Source organism: Oncorhynchus tshawytscha, unplaced genomic scaffold (genome assembly GCF_018296145.1).
Source record: "Oncorhynchus tshawytscha isolate Ot180627B unplaced genomic scaffold, Otsh_v2.0 Un_scaffold_7219_pilon_pilon, whole genome shotgun sequence".
In the NCBI taxonomy this organism is placed as follows: Eukaryota; Metazoa; Chordata; class Actinopteri; order Salmoniformes; family Salmonidae; genus Oncorhynchus; species Oncorhynchus tshawytscha.
Window position 1 is genome coordinate 227,095 of NW_024609719.1, and position 16,978 is coordinate 244,072.

Below are 16,978 nucleotides of genomic sequence, written 5' to 3' on the forward strand. Positions count from 1 at the left end.
GCAGGACACAGTCCCTCCTACTCTGGGTGACAGACCATCAGATCCACAGCAGGACACAGTCCCTCCTGCTCTGGGTGACAGACCATCAGATCCACAGCAGGACACATTAAACAGGACACAGTCCCTCCTACTCTGGGTGACAGACCATCAGATCCACAGCAGGACACAGTCCCTCCTACTCTGGGTGACAGACCATCAGATCCACAGCAGGACACAGTCCCTCCTACTCTGGGTGACAGACCATCAGATCCACAGCAGGACACATTAAACAGGACACAGTCCCTCCTACTCTGGGTGACAGACCATCAGATCCACAGCAGGACACAGTCCCTCCTACTCTGGGTGACAGACCATCAGAACCACAGCAGGACACAGTCCCTCCTACTCTGGGTGACAGACCATCAGATCCACAGCAGGACACATTAAACAGGACACAGTCCCTCCTACTCTGGGTGACAGACCATCAGATCCACAGCAGGACACAGTCCCTCCTACTCTGGGTGACAGACCATCAGAACCACAGCAGGACACAGTCCCTCCTACTCTGGGTGACAGACCATCAGATCCACAGCAGGACACATTAAACAGGACACAGTCCCTCCTACTCTGGGTGACAGACCATCAGATCCACAGCAGGACACAGTCCCTCCTACTCTGGGTGACAGACCATCAGATCCACAGCAGGACACATTAAACAGGACACAGTCCCTCCTACTCTGGGTGACAGACCATCAGATCCACAGCAGGACACATTAAACAGGACACAGTCCCTCCTACTCTGGGTGACAGACCATCAGATCCACAGCAGGACACATTAAACAGGACACAGTCCCTCCTACTCTGGGTGACAGACCATCAGATCCACAGCAGGACACATTAAACAGGACACAGTCCCTCCTACTCTGGGTGACAGACCATCAGATCCACAGCAGGACACATTAAACAGGACACAGTCCCTCCTACTCTGGGTGACAGACCATCAGATCCACAGCAGGACACAGTCCCTCCTACTCTGGGTCACAGACCATCAGATCCACAGCAGGACACAGTCCCTCCTACTCTGGGTGACAGACCATCAGATCCACAGCAGGACACATTAAACAGGACACAGTCCCTCCTACTCTGGACCGTTTGCTTTCCGATCTGAGAGAATATCTCGTGGTTCTCCAATAGTGGTTAGTTGACCTGTTGTAACTTTAGGAGTGACGATATCATGTCCATATTCCTGCGTCTACATCTGTGTGTGTGTGTGTGTGTATGTGTATGTGTATGTGGAATGTGTGTGTGTATGTGTGTGTGTGTGGAATATGTGTGTGTGTGTGTGTGTGTGTGTATGTATGTGTGTGTGTGTATGTGTGTGTGTGTGTGTATGTGTATGTCTCTGTGTGTGTGTGTGTGTGTGTGTGTGTGTGTGTGTGTATGTGTGTGTGTGTGTGTGTGTGTGTGTGTGTGTGTGTGTGTGTATGTGTATGTGTGTATGTGTATGTGTGTGTGTGTGTGTGTATGTGTCTGTGTGTGTGTGTGTGTGTGTGTGTGTGTGTGTGTGTGTGTGTGTGTGTGTGTGTGTGTGTGTGTGTGTGTGTGTGTGCATGCTTCTACGTGTGAATGCCATCTCTATTACAGCAGTATTGAAAGGTGACACAACTCAAATTCGGAAGTCCCCCATTTAGACTGTGAGTGTCGACCTGCAGAGATATAACAGCCTGTTAAAACTGCACTGGGTTGAAACGGACAATCTAGGATTCGAAAAACAATCCTGTCACTTTTAAAATGTCCAAAAATGGATGTCCCAGTCCCAGTTTGTTCCTTTAACATTCATCTGAACCTGATCAGTCAGCTGTAGAAATCTGATCAGTCAACTGTAGAACCAGGGAATATCTGAACCTGATCAGTCAACTGTAGAAACCTGATCAGTCAACTGTAGAAACCTGATCAGTCAACTGTAGAACCAGGGAATATCTGAACCTGATCAGTCAACTGTAGAAACCTGATCAGTCAACTGTAGAAACCTGATCAGTCAACTGTAGAACCAGGGAATATCTGAACCTGATCAGTCAACTGTAGAATCAGGGAATATCTGAACCTGATCAGTCAACTGTAGAAACCTGATCAGTCAACTGTAGAAACCTGATCAGTCAACTGTAGAATCAGGGAATATCAGAACCTGATCAGTCAACTGTAGAATCAGGTCTATAATCTCTAGTCTAAATGATAAAGTACTTCAAATGGCTGGTTCCCCGGATACATACAGATGAACCCTAATTCTGGACCATCATTTCAATAGATGATTGTGAAAATGTGTTTCATTAAATCCAGGACAAGGCTTAACAACAAATCCTGTTGAACCCACCCATTCAGCAATTCACTAATCTAGACATTTAATGTATCATATTGAATTACTTTATGTATCTTTATCTGAATCAGATATTAACACTGAACTAACATATAAAACGTAACATTTAAAGTGTTGGATCCATGTTTCATGATCACAGATCTTTTCCGTTCACACAAAAAGTGTCTCTCTCTCGAATGTTGAAGGACTAATGTGTTTTACATCCCTGTTAGTGAGCATTCATCCACCTGACAGGTGTGGCATGTCAAGAAGCTGATTAAACAGCATGATCATTACACAGGTGCACCTTGTGCTGAGGACAATAAAAGGCCCGTTTTGTTAGACATGACGATGTCACAGATGTCTCAGGTTTTGAGGGAGCAAATTGTCTTGCTGATTGCAGGAATGTCCACCAGAGCTGTTGCCAGATAATTGAATGTTCATTTTTCCACCGTAAGCCGCCTCCTCTAACATCGTTTTAGAGAATTTGGCAATATGTCCAACTGGACGCCTCACAACCGCAGACCACGTGTAACCATGCCAACCCAGGACCTCCACATCCGGCTTCTTCACCTGCAGGATCGTCTGAGATCAGCCACCTGCACAGCTGATGAAACTGTGGGTTTGCACAACTGAAGAATTTCTACACAAACTGTCAGAAACCGTCTCAGGGAAGCTCATCTGCGTGCTCGTCGTCCTCATCAGGTTCTTGACCTGACTGCAGTTCGGCTTCAGTGGGCAAATGCTTCAGTGGGCAAATGCTCACCGATGGCCACTGGCCTCGCTGGAGAAGTGTGCTCTTCACCGATGAATCCCTGTTTCAACTGAACCGGACAGATGGCAGACAGCGAGTATGGTGTCGTGTGGGCGGTTTGCTGATGTCAATGTTGTGAACAGAGTTCCCCATGGTGGCGGTGGGGTTATGGTATGGGGGCAGGCATAAACTATGGGCAATGAACACAATTGCATTTTATCGATGGCAATTTGAATGAACAGAGATACTGTGACGAGATCCTGAGACCCATTGTGAGACCCACATTCCACAGGCCACAATCAACTGATCAACTCTAATCAACAGCTCCTTCCGGCGCCGACAGAGATGGCCGCCTCGCTTCGCGTTCCTAGGAAACTATGCAGTTTTTTTGTTTTTTTTACGTGTTATTTCTTACATTAGTACACCAGGTCATCTGAGGTTTCATTACATACAGTCGGGAAGAACTACTGAACATAAGATCAGCGTCAACTCACCATCAGTACGACCAGGAATATGACTTTCCCGAAGCGGATCCTGTGTTCTGCCTTTCACCCAGGACAACGGAATGGATTCCAGCCTGCGATCCAAAACAAAGACGTCGTAAAAGAGGGAAACGAAGCGGTCTTCTGGTCAGACTCCGGAGACAGGCACATCGCGCACCACTCCCTAGCATACTTCTCGCCAATGTCCAGTCTCTTGACAACAAGGTTGATGAAATCTGAGCAAGGGTAGCATTCCAGAGGGACATCAGAGACTGTAACGTTCTTTGCTTCACGGAATCATGGCTCACTGGAGAGACGCTATCGGAGGCGGTGCAGCCAGCGGGTTTCTCCACGCATCGCGCCGACAGAAACAAACATCTTTCTGGTAAGAAGAGAGGCGGGGGCGTATGCCTTATGGCCAACGTGACGTGGTGTGATGAAAGAAACATACAGGAACTCAAATCCTTCTGTTCACCTGATTTAGAATTCCTCACAATCAAATGTAGACCGCATTATCTACCAAGAGAATTCTCTTCGATTATAATCACAGCCGTATATATCCCCCCCAAGCAGACACATCGATGGCTCTGAACAAACTTTATTTGACTCTTTGCAAACTGGCAACCACATATCCTGAGGCTGCATTCATTGTAGCTGGGGATTTTAACAAGGCTAATCTGAAAACAAGACTCCCTAAATTGTATCAGCATATCGATTGCGCAACTAGGGCTGAAAAAACCTTGGATCATTGTTATTCTAACTTCTGCGACGCATATAAGGCCCTCCCCTGCCCTCCTTTCGGAAAAGCTGACCACGACTCCATTTTGTTGATCCCTGCCTACAGACAGAAGCTAAAACAAGAAGCTCCCACGCTGAGGTCTGTTCAACGCTGGTCTGACCAATCTGATTCCACACTCCAAGACTGCTTCCATCACGTGGACTAGGAGATGTTTCGTATTGCGTCAGACAACAACATTGACGAATACGCTGATTCGGTGTGCGAGTTCATTAGAACGTGCATTGAAGATGTCATTCCCATAGCAACGCTTAAAACTTGTACCCACAACCGTAAGGCTCTCCAGAGGGTAGTGAGGTCTGCACAACGCATCACCAGGGGCAAACTACCTGCCCTCCAGGACACCTACACCACCCAATGTCACAGGAAGGCCATAAAGATCATCAAGGACAACAACCACCCGAGCCACTGCCTGTTCACCCCGCTATCATCCAGAAGGCGAGGTCAGTACAGGTGCATCAAAGCTGGGACCGAGAGACTGAAAAACAGCTTCTATCTCAAGGCCATCAGACTGTTAAACAGCCACCACTAACATTGAGTGGCTACTGCCAACACACTGTCAATGACACTGTCAATGACACTGACTCAACTACAGCCACTTTAATAATGGGAAGATGGATGTAATAAATGTATCACTAGCCACTTTAAATAATGCCACTTAATATAATGTTTACATACCCTACATTGTTCATCTCATATGCATACGTATATACTGTACTCTATATCATCTACTGTATCCTTATGTAATACATGTATCACTAGCCACTTTAACTACGCCACTTGGTTTACATACTCATCTCATATGTATATATTGTACTCTATATCATCTACTGTATCTTGCCTATGCCGCTCTGTACCATCACTGTTTCATATATCTTTATATACATATTCTTTATCCCTTTACACTTGTGTGTATAAGGTAGTTGTTGTGGAATTGTTAGGTTAGATTACTTGTTGGTTATTACTGCATTGTCGGAACTAGAAGCACAAGCATTTTGCTACACTCGCATTAACATCTGCTAACCATGTGTATGTGACAAATAAATGTGATTTGAACTCTAGTCAACAGCCTGATCAACTCTATGGGAAGGAGATGTGTCACGCTGCATGAGGAAAATGGTCACACCAGATACTGACTGGTTCTCTGATCCACGCCCCTTACTTGAGGTATCTGTGACCAACAGATGTATATCTGTATTCCCAGTATCTGTGACCAACAGATGTATATCTGTATTCCCAGTCATCCATAGATCAGAACCTAATGAATTTATTTCAATTTCCACATACAAACTGTTACTCAGTACACTGTATATGCTTTGTTCAGTTGCATGTGTAGCTTTCCAGAGTGGGAACTGGTTTTAGGGAACTGGTTTTAGGAACTGGTTTTAGGGAACTGGTTTTAGGGAACTGGTTTTAGGAACTGGTTTTAGGGAACTGGTTTTAGGGAACTGGTTTTAGGAACTGGTTTTAGGAACTGGTTTTAGGGAACTGGTTTTAGGAACTGGTTTTGGGAAACTGATTTTAGGAACTGGTTTTAGGAACTGGTTTTAGGGACTGGTTTTAGGAACTGGTTTTGGGAACTGGTTTTGGGAACTGGTTTTAGGAACTGGTTTTAGGAACTGGTTTTAGGAACTGGTTTTGGGAACTGATTTTAGGAACTGATTTTAGGAACTGGTTTTAGGAACTGATTTTAGGAACTGATTTTAGGAACTGGTTTTAGGAAACTGGTTTTAGGAACTGATTTTAGGAACTGGTTTTAGGAACTGATTTTGGGAACTGGTTTTAGGAAACTGGTTTTAGGAACTGGTTTTAGGAACTGGTTTTGAATGCTTCTGCTGGTCTTTCTCTCTAATAGAGAAACACTGAGACAGAAATGCACTCTGGCACACTGTGTGAGTGTGTGTGTGAGTGGAGTGTAAGAATGTGTGTGTGTGAGTGAGTGTGAGAATGTGTGTGAGTGTGACCTGATCTGTCTCTGGTTTTTCATAACAAACTCAAACATTTGAAAATATCCCAGATAAAATCTGTAGAGGGGCTGAGAGACACAGTATTTACATCAAACTCAGATCATCATATGCAACATGGAGATATGCATCACACTCAAAATTGGCACCCCCAACTTAACCTAACACACACACACACACACACACACACACACACACACACACACACACACACACACACACACACACACACACACACACACACACACACACACACACACACACACACACACACGTTGATGAAGTGACTAGATGAATGTTGTGGTGTCTGTCTCTCTAAACTAGATGTTGATGAAGTGACTAGATGAATGTTGTGGTGTCTGTCTCTCTAAACTAGATGTTGATGAAGTGACTAGATGAATGTTGAGGTGTCTGTCTCATCTAAACTAGATGTTGATGAAGTGACTAGATGAATGTTGTGGTTGAGGTGTCTGTCTCATCTAAACTAGATGTTGATGAAGTGACTAGATGAATGTTGTGGTGTCTGTCTCTCTAAACTAGATGTTGATGAAGTGACTAGATGAATGTTGAGGTGTCTGTCTCTCTAAACTAGAGGTTGATGAAGTGACTAGATGAATGTTGTGGTTGAGGTGTCTGTCTCTCTAAACTAGATGTTGATGAAGTGACTAGATGAATGTTGTGGTGTCTGTCTCATCTAAACTAGATGTTGATGAAGTGACTAGATGAATGTTGTACCTTTACTTTACCACCCTTACTTCCTGGATTTAAACACGATGACCAATGGAACAGCCTGAAAACTCAGGCTACATCCATCTGCCACTCCAGGCTACATCCATCTGCCACTCCAGGCTACATCCATCTGCCACTCCAGGCTACATCCATCTGCCACTCAGGCTACATCCATCTGCCACTCAGGCTACATCCATCTGCCACTCCAGGCTACATCCATCTGCCACTCAGGCTACATCCATCTGCCACTCCAGGCAGATTTCCAACTATACATTCATCTATTCAGTCTTTCAACCACGGTCTGGTTTGAGTTACCTCTTAAAGCAGTGAGCTGAGTTACCTCTTAAAGCAGTGAGGTGAGTTACCTCTTAAAGCAGTGAGGTGAGTTACTCTTAAAGACCTCTTAAAGCAGTGAGGTGAGTTACCTCTTAAAGCAGTGAGGTGAGTTACCTCTTAAAGCAGTGAGCTGAGTTACCTCTTAAAGCAGTGAGGTGAGTTACCTCTTAAAGCAGTGAGGTGAGTTACCTCTTAAAGCAGTGAGGTGAGTTACCTCTTAAAGCAGTGAGGTGAGTTACCTCTTAAAGCAGTGAGGTGAGTTACCTCTTAAAGCAGTGAGGTGAGTTACCTCTTAAAGCAGTGAGGTGAGTTACCTCTTAAAGCAGTGAGGTGAGTTACCTCTTAAAGCAGTGAGGTGAGTTACCTCTTAAAGCAGTGAGGTGAGTTACCTCTTAAAGCAGTGAGGTGAGTTACCTCTTAAAGCAGTGAGGTGAGTTACCTCTTAAAGCAGTGAGGTGAGTTACCTCTTAAAGCAGTGAGGTGAGTTACCTCTTAAAGCAGTGAGGTGAGTTACCTCTTAAAGCAGTGAGGTGAGTTACCTCTTAAAGCAGTGAGGTGAGTTACCTCTTAAAGCAGTGAGGTGAGTTACCTCTTAAAGCAGTGAGGTGAGTTACCTCTTAAAGCAGTGAGGTGAGTTACCTCTTAAAGCAGTGAGGTGAGTTACCTCTTAAAGCAGTGAGGTGAGTTACCTCTTAAAGCAGTGAGGTGAGTTACCTCTTAAAGCAGTGAGGTGAGTTACCTCTTAAAGCAGTGAGGTGAGTTACCTCTTAAAGCAGTGAGGTGAGTTACCTCTTGAAGCAGTGAGGTGAGTTACCTCTTAAAGCAGTGAGCTGAGTTACCTCTTAAAGCAGTGAGGTGAGTTACCTCTTAAAGCAGTGAGGTGAGTTACCTCTTAAAGCAGTGAGGTGAGTTACCTCTTAAAGCAGTGAGGTGAGTTACCTCTTAAAGCAGTGAGGTGAGTTACCTCTTAAAGCAGTGAGGTGAGTTACCTCTTAAAGCAGTGAGGTGAGTTACCTCTTAAAGCAGTGAGGTGAGTTACCTCTTAAAGCAGTGAGGTGAGTTACTCTCTTAAAGCAGTGAGGTGAGTTACCTCTTAAAGCAGTGAGGTGAGTTACCTCTTAAAGCAGTGAGGTGAGTTACCTCTTAAAGCAGTGAGGTGAGTTACCTCTTAAAGCAGTGAGGTGAGTTACCTCTTAAAGCAGTGAGCTGAGTTACCTCTTAAAGCAGTGAGCTGAGTTACCTCTTAAAGCAGTGAGGTGAGTTACCTCTTAAAGCAGTGAGGTGAGTTACCTCTTAAAGCAGTGAGCTGAGGTGAGTATCCAACAGGAGCTGATGAGAGTCGCTCCACACACCAACCTTCCGTCCCCGAGAGCCTCTGAGACGCACCGCAGCCTGCCATGGCCAGCCTCCCCACACACACACACACACACACACACACACACACACACACACACACACACACACACACACACACACACAATAAAACTAATAATGAGGGTTAGACACAGACACCCAACTACAACACCCAACATACAACATACACGGATACTAGAACTACAACACCCAACATACACGGATACTAGAACTACAACACCCAACATACACGGATACTAGAACTACAACACCCAACATACACGGATACTAGAACTACAACACCCAACAAACACGGATACTAGAACTACAACACCCAACATACACGGACACTAGAACTACAACACCCAACAAACACGGACACTAGAACTACAACACCCAACATACACGGACACTAGAACTACAACACCCAACAAACACACCATGTATTATAATATAATATATCTGGATAATATTAAACTACAACACCCAACATACACACATACTAGAACTACAACACCCATCAACACACCATGTATCATAATATAATATATCTGGATAATATTAAACTACAACACCCAACAACACACATACTAGAACTACAACACCCATCAACACACCATGTATTATAATATAATATATCTGGATAATATTAAACTACAACACCCATCAACACACATACTAGAACTACAACACCCATCAACACACCATGTATTATAATATAATATATCTGGATTATATTAAACTACAACACCCATCAACACACCAGTATATATATGTAGTTCTCTCCTTACCTCAGTGAGTTTTCTCCTCCTATGATTCTGCGTTGGCGTGTATGTATCAGTCTCAACCCACAGACAGGATCTGACACAGACTCCACCGTACCTAACACAGACAGACAGTTAGTATCTAACACAGACAGACAGATAGTATCTAACACAGACAGTATCTAACACAGACAGACAGTTAGTACCTAACACAGACAGGATCTGACACAGACTCCACCGTACCTAACACAGACAGACAGTTAGTATCTAACACAGACAGGATCTGACACAGACTCCACCGTACCTAACACAGACAGGAACATTAGTTTAGTATCTAACACAGACAGGAACATTAGTTTAGTATCTAACACAGACAGAAAGGAACGTTAGTTTAGTATCTAACACAGACAGACAGACAGACAGACAGGAACATTAGTTTAGTATCTAACACAGACAGACAGACAGACAGACAGACAGACAGACAGACAGACAGACAGACAGACAGACAGACAGACAGACAGACAGACAGACAGACAGACAGGAACATTAGTTTAGTATCTAACACAGACAGACAGACAGGAACGTTAGTTTAGTATCTAACACAGACAGGAACGTTAGTTTAGTATCTAACACAGACAGGAACATTAGTATCTAACACAGACAGACAGGAACGTTAGTTTAGTATCTAACACAGACAGACAGGAACGTTAGTTTAGTATCTAACACAGACAGACAGACAGGAATGTTAGTTTAGTATCTAACACAGACAGACAGACAGGAACATTAGTTTAGTATCTAACACAGACAGACAGACAGGAACGTTAGTTTAGTATCTAACACAGACAGACAGACAGGAATGTTAGTTTAGTATCTAACACAGACAGACAGGAACATTAGTATCTAACACAGACAGACAGGAACATTAGTATCTAACACAGACAGACAGACAGGAACATTAGTATCTAACACAGACAGACAGACAGGAATGTTAGTTTAGTATCTAACACAGACAGGAACATTAGTATCTAACACAGACAGACAGGAACGGTAATGGTAACCCCAATGGTAACCCCAATGGTAACCTCAATGGTAACCCTAACCCCAATGGTAACCCCAATGGTAACCCCAATGGTAACCCCCACCCCAATGGTAACCCCAATGGTAACCCCAATGGTAACCCCAATGGTAACCCCCACCCCAATGGTAACCCCAATGGTAACCCCAATGGTAACCCCCACCCCAATGGTAACCCCAATGGTAACCCCAATGGTAACCCCCACCCCAATGGTAACCCCAATGGTAACCCCCACCCCAATGGTAACCCCAAAAGACAGGACACAGTCAGTCTAGTGGACAGGACACAGTCAGTCTAGTGGACAGGACACAGTCAGTCTAGTGGACAGGACACAGTCAGTCTAGAGGACAGGACACAGTCAGTCTAGAGGACAGGACACAGTCAGTCTAGAGGACAGGACACAGTCAGTCTAGAGGACAGGACACAGTCAGTCTAGAGGACAGGACACAGTCAGTCTAGAGGACAGGACACAGTCAGTCTAGTGGACAGGACACAGTCAGTCTAGAGGACAGGACACAGTCAGTCTAGAGGACAGGACACAGTCAGTCTAGTGGACAGGACACAGTCAGTCTAGTGGACAGGACACAGTCAGTCTAGAGGACAGGACACAGTCAGTCTAGAAGACAGGACACAGTCAGTCTAGAGGACAGGACACAGTCAGTCTAGAGGACAGGACACAGTCAGTCTAGTGGACAGGACACAGTCAGTCTAGAGGACAGGACACAGTCAGTCTAGTGGACAGGACACAGTCAGTCTAGAGGACAGGACACAGTCAGTTTAGTGGACAGGACACAGTCAGTCTAGAGGACAGGACACAGTCAGTCTAGTGGACAGGACACAGTCAGTCTAGTGGACAGGACACAGTCAGTCTAGAGGACAGGACACAGTCAGTCTAGTGGACAGGACACAGTCAGTCTAGAGGACAGGACACAGTCAGTCTAGAGGACAGGACACAGTCAGTCTAGTGGACAGGACACAGTCAGTCTAGAGGACAGGACACAGTCAGTCTAGTGGACAGGACACAGTCAGTCTAGTGGACAGGACACAGTCAGTCTAGAGGACAGGACACAGTCAGTCTAGTGGACAGGACACAGTCAGTCTAGTGGACAGGACACAGTCAGTTTAGAGGACAGGACACAGTCAGTCTAGAGGACAGGACACAGTCAGTCTAGTGGACAGGACACAGTCAGTCTAGAGGACAGGACACAGGTTGGGGGTCCACGGACTGATACAGTCAGTCTAGAGGACAGGACACAGGTTGGGGGTCCACGGACTGATACAGTCAGTCTAGAGGACAGGACACAGGTTGGGGGTCCACGGACTGATACAGTCAGTCTAGAGGACAGGACACAGGTTGGGGGTCCACGGACTGATACAGTCAGTCTAGAGGACAGGACACAGGTTGGGGGTCCACGGACTGACACAGTCAGTCTAGAGGACAGGACACAGGTTGGGGGTCCACGGACTGATACAGTCAGTCTAGAGGACAGGACACAGGTTGGGGGTCCACGGACTGATACAGTCAGTCTAGTGGACAGGACACAGGTTGGGGGTCCACGGACTGATACAGTCAGTCTAGAGGACAGGACACAGGTTGGGGGTCCACGGACTGATACAGTCAGTCTAGAGGACAGGACACAGGTTGGGGGTCCACGGACTGATACAGTCAGTCTAGAGGACAGGACACAGGTTGGGGGTCCACGGACTGATACAGTCAGTCTAGAGGACAGGACACAGGTTGGGGGTCCACGGACTGATACAGTCAGTCTAGAGGACAGGACACAGGTTGGGGGTCCACGGACTGATACAGTCAGTCTAGAGGACAGGACACAGGTTGGGGGTCCACGGACTGATACAGTCAGTCTAGAGGACAGGACACAGGTTGGGGGTCCACGGACTGATACAGTCAGTCTAGAGGACAGGACACAGGTTGGGGGTCCACGGACTGATACAGTCAGTCTAGAGGACAGGACACAGGTTGGGGGTCCACGGACTGATACAGTCAGTCTAGAGGACAGGACACAGGTTGGGGGTCCACGGACTGATACAGTCAGTCTAGAGGACAGGACACAGGTTGGGGGTCCACGGACTGATACAGTCAGTCTAGAGGACAGGACACAGGTTGGGGGTCCACGGACTGATACAGTCAGTCTAGAGGACAGGACACAGGTTGGGGGTCCACGGACTGATACAGTCAGTCTAGAGGACAGGACACAGGTTGGGGGTCCACGGACTGATACAGTCAGTCTAGAGGACAGGACACAGGTTGGGGGTCCACGGACTGATACAGTCAGTCTAGAGGACAGGACACAGGTTGGGGGTCCACGGACTGATACAGTCAGTCTAGAGGACAGGACACAGGTTGGGGGTCCACGGACTGATACAGTCAGTCTAGAGGACAGGACACAGGTTGGGGGTCCACGGACTGATACAGTCAGTCTAGAGGACAGGACACAGGTTGGGGGTCCACGGACTGATACAGTCAGTCTAGAGGACAGGACACAGGTTGGGGGTCCACGGACTGATACAGTCAGTCTAGAGGACAGGACACAGGTTGGGGGTCCACGGACTGATACAGTCAGTCTAGAGGACAGGACACAGGTTGGGGGTCCACGGACTGATACAGTCAGTCTAGAGGACAGGACACAGGTTGGGGGTCCACGGACTGATACAGTCAGTCTAGAGGACAGGACACAGGTTGGGGGTCCACGGACTGATACAGTCAGTCTAGAGGACAGGACACAGGTTGGGGGTCCACGGACTGATACAGTCAGTCTAGAGGACAGGACACAGGTTGGGGGTCCACGGACTGATACAGTCAGTCTAGAGGACAGGACACAGGTTGGGGGTCCACAGACTGATACAGTCAGTCTAGAGGACAGGACACAGGTTGGGGGTCCACGGACTGATACAGTCAGTCTAGAGGACAGGACACAGGTTGGGGGTCCACGGACTGATACAGTCAGTCTAGAGGACAGGACACAGGTTGGGGGTCCACGGACTGATACAGTCAGTCTAGAGGACAGGACACAGGTTGGGGGTCCACGGACTGATACGATGTGAATCGTTCGATCCCTATTCCCCTAGAACAGGTTGACGTCAGATAAATATGTTTGTGACATCACCACTGACCTTTGCCCTCTGTGTCGCTGAACTGTGATTGGCCGTAGTCACAGATGACCCCGGCGTCTTCGCTATGGCGACAGTTATGCGTCCCGGTTGGCTGTTTGAGGCAGTCGACCAATGAACGCTCTTCGCCGGAACACTTCACGTTGTCCACATGGATAGGCCCCTCCCCCTCGCCAAAATACGCCATCACACGGGCCTTCGCCACTCCACTGAAGACGACACACAAACATCGCAGACAGACAGAGGGTATGAGCGTAAATACACTTCCACACAACAGCGTTACACTTAGACACTGAAGATACCAATGAATCAACTACGATACGGTTGAATCAACTACGATACGGTTGAATCAACTACGATACGGTTGAATCAACTACGATATACGGTTGAATCAACTACGATATACGGTTGAATCAACTACGATACGGTTGAATCAACTACGATACGGTTGAATCAACTATAGTACGGTCATCATCGTAACTAACTGAATCATCATAGGTCTACCAACTGAATCATTGTAACCAACTGAATCATTGTAACCAACTGAATCATCGTAACCAACTGAATCATCATTGTAACCAACTGAATCATCATTGTAACCAACTGAATCATCATTGTAACCAACTGAATGATCATTGTAACCAACTGAATGATCATTGTAACTAACTGAATCATCATTGTAACTAACTGAATCATCATTGTAACCAACTGAATCATCATTGTAACCAACTGTATTAGAGATATGGACACTGTTTCTTTGTCTTTGTTTCAGTGTCCACATCTCTATTACAGTAAAATAATCTCCATGTGTTTCAGTGTCCACATCTCTATGTGTTTCAGTGTCCACATCTCTATGTGTTTCAGTGTCCACATCTCTATGTGTTTCAGTGCCCATATCTCTATGTGTTTCAGTGTCCACATCTCTATGTGTTTCAGTGTCCACATCTCTATGTGTTTCAGTGTCCACATCTCTATGTGTTTCAGTGTCCACATCTCTATGTGTTTCAGTGTCCATATCTCTATGTGTTTCAGTGCCCACATCTCTATGTGTTTCAGTGTCCACATCTCTATGTGTTTCAGTGTCCATATATCTATGTGTTTCAGTGTCCACATCTCTATTACAGTAAAATAATCTCTATGTGTTTCAGTGTCCACATCTCTGTGTGTTTCAGTGTCCATATCTCTATGTGTTTCAGTGTCCACATCTCTGTGTGTTTCAGTGTCCACATCTCTATGTGTTTCAGTGTCCATATCTCTATGTGTTTGTGTCCACATCTCTATGTGTTTCAGTGTCCACATCTCTATGTGTTTCAGTGTCCACATCTCTGTGTGTTTCAGTGTCCACATCTCTGTGTTTCAGTGTCCACATCTCTATGTGTTTCAGTGTCCACATCTCTATGTGTTTCAGTGTCCATATCTCTATTACAGTAAAATAATCTCTATGTGTTTCAGTGTCCACATCTCTGTGTGTTTCAGTGTCCACATCTCTATGTGTTTCAGTGTCCATATCTCTGTGTTTCAGTGTCCACATCTCTGTGTGTTTCAGTGTCCACATCTCTATGTGTTTCAGTGTCCATATCTCTATGTGTTTCAGTGTCCACATCTCTATGTGTTTCAGTGTCCACATCTCTATGTGTTTCAGTGTCCATATCTCTATGTGTTTCAGTGCCCATATCTCTATGTGTTTCAGTGCCCACATCTCTATGTGTTTCAGTGTCCACATCTCTATGTGTTTCAGTGTCCATATCTCTATGTGTTTCAGTGTCCACATCTCTATTACAGTAAAATAATCTCTATGTGTTTCAGTGTCCACATCTCTGTGTGTTTCAGTGTCCACATCTCTATGTGTTTCAGTGTCCATATCTCTATGTGTTTCAGTGTCCACATCTCTGTGTGTTTCAGTGTCCACATCTCTATGTGTTTCAGTGTCCATATCTCTATGTGTTTCAGTGTCCACATCTCTGTGTGTTTCAGTGTCCACATCTCTATGTGTTTCAGTGTCCATATCTCTATGTGTTTCAGTGTCCACATCTGTGTGTTTCAGTGTCCACATCTCTATGTGTTTCAGTGTCCATATCTCTATGTGTTTCAGTGTCCACATCTCTGTGTGTTTCAGTGTCCAAATCTCTATGTGTTTCAGTGTCCATATCTCTATGTGTTTCAGTGTCCACATCTCTATGTGTTTCAGTGTCCATATCTCTATGTGTTTGTGTCCACATCTCTATGTGTTTCAGTGTCCACATCTCTATGTGTTTCAGTGTCCACATCTCTATGTGTTTCAGTGTCCACATCTCTATTACAGTAAAATAATCTCTATGTGTTTCAGTGTCCACATCTCTGTGTGTTTCAGTGTCCACATCTCTATGTGTTTCAGTGTCCATATCTCTATGTGTTTCAGTGTCCACATCTCTATGTGTTTCAGTGTCCATATCTATATGTGTTTGTGTCCACATCTCTATGTGTTTCAGTGTCCACATCTCTATGTGTTTCAGTGTCCACATCTCTATGTGTTTCAGTGTCCACATCTCTATGTGTTTCAGTGTCCACATCTCTATGTGTTTCAGTGCCCATATCTCTATGTGTTTCAGTGTCCACATCTCTATGTGTTTCAGTGTCCATATCTCTATGTGTTTCAGTGTCCACATCTCTATGTGTTTCAGTGTCCACATCTCTATGTGTTTCAGTGTCCACATCTCTATGTGTTTCAGTGTCCACATCTCTATGTGTTTCAGTGTCCACATCTCTGTGTGTTTCAGTGTCCACATCTCTATGTGTTTCAGTGTCCCATCTCTATCTCTATGTGTTTCAGTGTCCACATCTCTATGTGTTTCAGTGTCCATATCTCTATGTGTTTCAGTGTCCACATCTCTATGTGTTTCAGTGTCCACATCTCTATGTGTTTCAGTGTCCACATCTCTATGTGTTTCAGTGTCCACATCTCTATGTGTTTCAGTGTCCACATCTCTATGTGTTTCAGTGTCCACATCTCTATCAGTGTCACATCTCTATGTGTTTCAGTGTCCACATCTCTATGTGTTTCAGTGTCCACATCTCTATGTGTTTCAGTGTCCATATCTCTATGTGTTTCAGTGCCCATATCTCTATGTGTTTCAGTGCCCACATCTCTATGTGTTTCAGTGTCCACATCTCTATGTGTTTCAGTGTCCATATCTCTATGTGTTTCAGTGTCCACATCTCTATTACAGTAAAATAATCTCTATGTGTTTCAGTGTCCACATCTCTGTGTGTTTCAGTGTCCACATC

The 16,978-nt window shown here is 45.4% G+C and overlaps 1 protein-coding gene across 1 annotated transcript in view; it reads right to left on the reverse strand.

The window, feature by feature from the left end:
• LOC121845628 (neurotrypsin-like) overlaps positions 1–16,978 on the reverse strand; it is a gene marked incomplete at its 5' end in the record, with an annotated part of 63,376 nt that overhangs the window by 15,131 nt on the left and 31,267 nt on the right. Inside the window, 4 exon segments of the mRNA XM_042317245.1 lie at positions 8,684–8,761; positions 8,763–8,805; positions 9,539–9,628; positions 13,718–13,923. Coding sequence (XP_042173179.1) covers positions 8,684–8,761; positions 8,763–8,805; positions 9,539–9,628; positions 13,718–13,923 — 417 coding nt within the window.